Source organism: Palaemon carinicauda, chromosome 43, assembly GCF_036898095.1.
Source record: "Palaemon carinicauda isolate YSFRI2023 chromosome 43, ASM3689809v2, whole genome shotgun sequence".
NCBI lineage: Eukaryota > Metazoa > Arthropoda > Malacostraca > Decapoda > Palaemonidae > Palaemon > Palaemon carinicauda.
This window is the reverse complement of record NC_090767.1, coordinates 11,685,418-11,691,417: the sequence shown is the minus strand read 5'-3', so window position 1 is coordinate 11,691,417 and position 6,000 is coordinate 11,685,418. Positions and strand designations below refer to the sequence as shown.

Genomic DNA, 6,000 nt, shown 5'->3' with positions numbered 1-6,000 from the left:
ATATATATATATATATATATATATATATATATATATATATATATATATATATATACTAAAACCGAATATGGGTTTAGTGTATATAACTATAATATTATGTATCTTAGCAACTTTCGTAACAACAGAGCAATTATGTCATTTCATGGCTTAAAAACATCATAAGATGCTTAAAAACATCTAAATTATTCAATCTTAGTTCTATTGAGAATATAATATATTCATATCAACATAACACGAATGTATTTAGATGATTTAACAGTTATATATTTATCCTAGCAACTGGTAATGACGTCATTGAAGAAATAGGAAGAAGAAGAAGCAACTGCCGCGTTTGTTTATATGTATAGACGACTGAATCTCGAAGTATAAGGGATCAAAAGTGTCACTTTACAGGGTTCAATAACCTTTAAAGTGACACTTTCGATCCATTATACTTCAAGATTCAATCGTCTATAGTCGTCTGAAGAGTCCCAAGTTCTCCCGCCGTCAAATTTTTTTCATATTTTGAAGTGTAAATAAAGATGTCGATTTCAGATTGCAAGAAACAGAAGACAGTAAGTGTTAATTCTGGTTTATTGTGCCATTATTTAGCCGGAAATTATGTTATTTAACCGATAAAATGGGATTTTTCAGCGTATCGTTTAGGGGTGTTTTTGACTAGATGTCAGGTACCATATTTATGTATTTAATTAATTTTATTTCTTATTTTATTGATTATTTTCTCCTTTTCATTCATATTTTATATAAAACCAGGGTTTTTGGTTTTTATTTCGGCACTGTTTGGCCGGTAAAGCCGTAGGTTATGGGCGTTGCCTGGTGTTTCTAAACTTAGGGTTTTGAGTTGGTAGATTCAATCCAATATTTGGAATGACGGTTTTGTTACGGAAGTGTGTCGTGTTTTGGTGCCTTCGTAGGTTGTTGGGAGAGGGTTAGGTTTACTAGAATATATAGTAAAAAACGTAAAAAAATTGGCTGTTTTTTTTTTCACTGGAATCATAGCCGAATGAGGAGCCTTTGTATATCAGCGGCCAGTTCCTCATTCGTTCATTAAAAATGTACATTAACTATCCTAAACTTTCCCCCCTAACCTAACCTATCAGCTGTGTCGTTACTTACGTACGTAACAGGGGGCTAATGCCCCCTGTGACCCCCCTTACACTGCTATATTCTAAGTCAGACATAATAATACATACAGGTGGCCACTATCATACATAAACCCCTACTGGAATCATAACCGAATGAGATATCAATGAATTCACTAGTTTTGTAAATGCTTGTCTCAACAATCTACATACTAGGACCACTTTGCGCATGAATGTCGGAAACATGCGAGGATAGCCAACAAGAAATGTGTTGGAACACCGAGAAAACATTAATTTTGTGCTTGGCATTTCATACGATATCAAATATCTGAAAATTCACTCGTTTGTCCCAACGTTCTACATACTGTACTAGGAACACTCGACGGACACAGGTGGGAACCTTGCGGTTTGGGTGTGGTTAAATAGGACTAAACGGGATTATTTAACCCTTGTGAGATTTGTAAAAGGCCACTGAACCTAACAAACCCACATAACATAACCGAATAGTTCCCAGGTTACAACCCCTAGGCGGGGCAAGCCCCCGGACAGCCTTCCCAGGTCACAACCCCTAGCCAGATTTGTAAAAAGCCACCTAACCTAACCTAGTAGTTCCCAGGTCACAACCCCTAGCCGGGGTCAAGCTCCCGGATCCCCATCCCAGGTCACAACCGCTAGCCAAATTTGTAAAAGGCTACAGAACCTCACAAACCCTCCTAACCTAACCTAATAGTTCCCAGGTCATAACCCCTAGCGGGGGGCAAGCTCCCAGAACCCCCTCCAGGTCGCAAACTAAAACAAAATAAAATATAAATGGTTATATTATGGTAAAGTGAATCTCAAATAAATCTCTCTTCCACACAATAAAACAATGGGCAGCACTCAAAATTATATCTTAACCACACTCGGGATTACCTTTATGTGAATTTTGTACGACAATTGCGGTTCCTGCACCTCCAGTTATACATGATTGTCCCCAAAGCACCAAGCTGATCGATATGAGTAATAGATACAACCACATCGCTCAAAGAAAAACCAGAGTATAGGACATGCGTCTCTCCATCACGGATGTTAGCGTTGGAAAGGTTGACCTCGGTCAGGTCAATCTTGGGTCACGGGGGGGCGGTTAAATTTTTTAAATCACGCGGCCAACAAAAGCAGGCCTACAAGCGCACGGAAAAGAAAGGTTAGTTCGGGTCGGCTTAATGACACTGGCTTAATCCTCTTAAACATCCTAATTAGATGTTGCCTACCCTAACCTTTGGCTGTACTGTATACATAACAAATTAGTGTTCGGTATACTTTCAGGAAGTGTCCCAACGAACTACAATCTTAAGAAGGGGATAAGAATGTAGATTGTTGATCTTAGGAAAAACATATGTCCAAACATCACTAAATTTTCAATTTGTGCCACCAGCTGATAGGCGAACCGAGCGCCGCCCAGCGGGTGTTATTTTAGTCGGCCAGGAAGCAATGCCGTGGCTACAGCGACCGATACATTATGACCTTTACCCTACCTAACGTTTCATGATGATTATTACAGAATTGTTGAATACAACTGTACAGGACGTGTCTCAACCAACTACAAACTTAACCAAGAGTTAATAGAGATTTAGCCAAAATTAGTGCATGTTGCAAATTATGGGGTATGAAGTTGAATCATAATAAAACTCAAGTATGATTGTAAGTAGGTCAAGGACGGTGGCTCCTCAACATCCGGATTTCAGTATTGATAATGTTTCTTTAAATTTGTATGACTTTTAAAATTTTAGGTGGGATTCTAGACAGCAAATTTACTTTTGAGAATCGCATTAGGTCTGTGTCTTCTTCAATTGCACAAAAAATTGTCTTATTGAGAAAGTCTTACAAGATTTTCGGTGATCAATCTATTCTGAAGAAGTGTTTTAATTCTTTCATTCTACCTTGTTTTAAGTATTGTTCTCCTGTCTGGAGTTTAGCTGCTGATTCTCATCTTAATTTGTTGGACAGAATTTCTTATTCCTAATCTAGATTTGTTCCATAACTGGAATACAAACCACGCTATTTAATAGGGGTATTACCTTTGGCGTAGCTGAAATGACGAGCCATTAATTTTTAACGAGGGTTTACTACCCACACCGCTAGTTAGCGGGGGTAGGGAAGGGTAGCTTGCTACCCCCCCTCTCACACACCTGTGCTTGAGCTCACTTTGCTCTCGGCTCAGATGGTAGTCGGACGTGTCCGCTTTCATCCTCGCCGTCATTTGGCAGCCATTTAATGCTTTTTTGCTTTTTCTTTTCTAGTTTTGTGTGTGAAGTTGGCCTCTGCGAATATGCGCACCTTCCCTGGGTTTCCCGACCGCCCCTGTGGAACATTCATGTCGGCGGTCGAGACCAATCCTCACGCCCTTTGCCCTTCCTGTAGGGGCCAACGGTTTGATAGCAATAACAGGTGTAGTGAGTGTAGGGAGTGGTCTACCTCCCAGATGGAGAGGTTTTCACGACGACGGAAGAAGTCCAAACGGGATATTTCTCCTTCGAAGGTTTCTTTGAAAGGAGAAAATCCCTAGGCCTCTTCTTCCGTTGCCCAAACCTCCTCCAAAGCTCCCACTCGATCGGTCTCTTTCGAGAGACCATCGAGTGGTAGCGTAGACCGATGTACTGTTTACCAAACTCGGGGCTTGAGAGATGACGTTGCTTCCCCTAGCAAAGCAGCTCCACCTCTACCCACAGGGGAGGATATGTCACTAATCCCCCTCTTTCAGCTTTGGTCCTCCTTGGGGCTTGATGGTTCGCCCTCCAAGGAGGTTTTACTTGACTACATCCGATTGGGTGCCGCTGTCAAGCAATCGCCGTCACCGACAGAGGTTGATCCTCTGTCTCTTGTCGACATTGTGGTGTCAGAGGTATCCAATGCGGTATCACCCATCACCCCTGCCTCTTCAAACCCTATGGTAGCTGACGGCTTAGTTTCTCCCGTTCCTGTTCAACCATCGAGGTAGAAACTAAGTCCAACAGTCTCTCCTGCCAGTGTTTCTTCCCCTGGGGGAGTTCACTTACAGAGACTCCTCTTCGGAGGACTGCAGAAGGTCAGCTTGCTGCCCCTACGGCCCCCAGAGGGCGCATTCGTCGCAATACTCGCCTTCTTCTTCGCCAGAGAGGCCTTCCTTCACCTGCAGTGAGGAGGCGCCTCTTCGGTTCAACATCTTCGATGCAGTCCCCCGCAGAGGAGCCTCGACATCGATCACCGATCACTGTTCCTGCATTGGTCCTGGATCTTTCTGCAGATCGTTCGCGATCTCCTTCGGTGGAAGGTCGTCCTTGTAAAGGACACGTCGACCTTCCACCCGACAGACCTGCCGACCTGCCGTCACCGATTTTGTACAAACCTAGCAAGGTTTCATCGGAGTATGCTAAAACAAAACTGAGGAGCACGCTATAGTAGCTCGTCAGGCCCCGTCAATAAACCCTAACACAGGGCATCAAGGGCGTATGCGCCAACACGCACATATGTTCCAACAGGAGCCCAGCTCTTCTCCGCGCTATGCACGCACTCTTGCACATATGCGCCCACGTTCTCCTGCGCACCAGGCCTTGCCTGAGCCTAAGCATACACGCCCACACCCAGCTGCGCGCCAACCCTCACCTGCGCGCCAGCGCTCTCCCACGCGCCAGCGCTCTCCTACTCGCCAGCGATCTCCTGCGCACCAGGGCTCTCCCACGCGCCAGCGCTCTCCTGCGCTCCCACGATCTACTGGTTTGGGCGCTACTGGGAAGTTAACTAGAGTGACTTCTTCCACGTTCCAGCTCTCTCCATCGCTCGCATGCATCCGCGAGGATACGTGTGCGCGCGCACTCCCCCATCCTCTCCTACAGATTTGCGCCCACATTCTGACGCGCACCCACAATCAGCACAGACTTCAACTGCGCGGCCGTGTGCTAGGGGTCTTTCTCCTGCGCGTGCGCCATACGACTGGTACAGGCATGCGCGAACTCTCGCGCGCGTGCGCGCCAACAGTCTCCCGCACATGCTTCTGTGCGCCCACAGTCTCCCGCACGCGTTTCTGTCCGCCCTCAGTCTCCTGCACACGATCCTGTGCGCCATCAGTCTCCCGCGCATCCACGCGCACGCCCGTAGTCTCCCGCGCGCCAGCATCAGCAGTCTCCCGCGCGCGACTCCTGGTATTCTCCCTCGCACGAGCACCATTACTCTCCCTCGCGCGAGAGTTAATATCCTCCCGCACGCGAGACTGCTGAACTACGAACGGCAAGGTCGCCATCGCTTCATTCCCCTCCACACAAGCGCATACCAGCGCGCATTGTGGGAGAAGAGAAACATCTAGAGGGGTCCAGGATCCCAAAGCCTTTTCAGGCAAACCCACCAATGATGAGAATTCCTCACAGGGATCCTTCATTTCCTGTCCCTTCAAGGGGTATGTCTGACAGCGCGTCTGTAAGCCAACAGCCCTGGTTCGGTGCACTAATCAGAGGCGTAATGCAGGCGTTCAAGCCTGTCTTCTCTGAATTAGGGCACAGATCCTTTGCTGCTTCTACCCCTTTGAAGAAAAAAAGAGGAGCTCCAGGATGCGGTAACTTCTCCAAGGGCAAAACTGACTCTACGCAAGCCTTCGAGGCATGTTCCTTCTTTCCCCCAGACGGTCTCTCTTTCCCCTTCGGACGAAGATTTCCCGTCCTCGGGAATCACGCATGGAGAGACTTTCCCCCATCGCACCAATGAGGGAAACCTCTCCTCGCGTCGAGATGTCTTCTCACGGGGGGACTGAAAGGAACATGCCATCCTCGTCAATGTTGGAGTCCTACATCCTTCCCAGGAAGGAATCTAAGGACTCTAAAACATTACCAAAGTCCTCTACTAGGACTAGGATGGAGCCAGCTAGCCACTCGGAGAACATCCGCGACTTTCCCCAAGAAGAGCCTTTGGG

The 6,000-nt window shown here is 46.4% G+C and overlaps 1 protein-coding gene across 2 annotated transcripts in view; it reads left to right on the top strand.

Moving 5' to 3' along the window:
* The first annotated feature begins 417 nt into the window (after positions 1 to 417).
* Papss (PAPS synthetase) overlaps positions 418 to 6,000 on the top strand; it is a 60,244-nt gene continuing 54,661 nt past the window's right edge. Inside the window, exon 1 of one of the 2 annotated variants that reach the window (XM_068366293.1) lies at positions 418 to 554. In XM_068366293.1, the coding sequence (XP_068222394.1) occupies positions 522 to 554 (33 nt within the window). In that variant the 5' untranslated portion in view covers positions 418 to 521. The remainder of the gene's footprint in view (positions 555 to 6,000) is intronic. The other variant, XM_068366294.1, reaches the window with a different exon arrangement.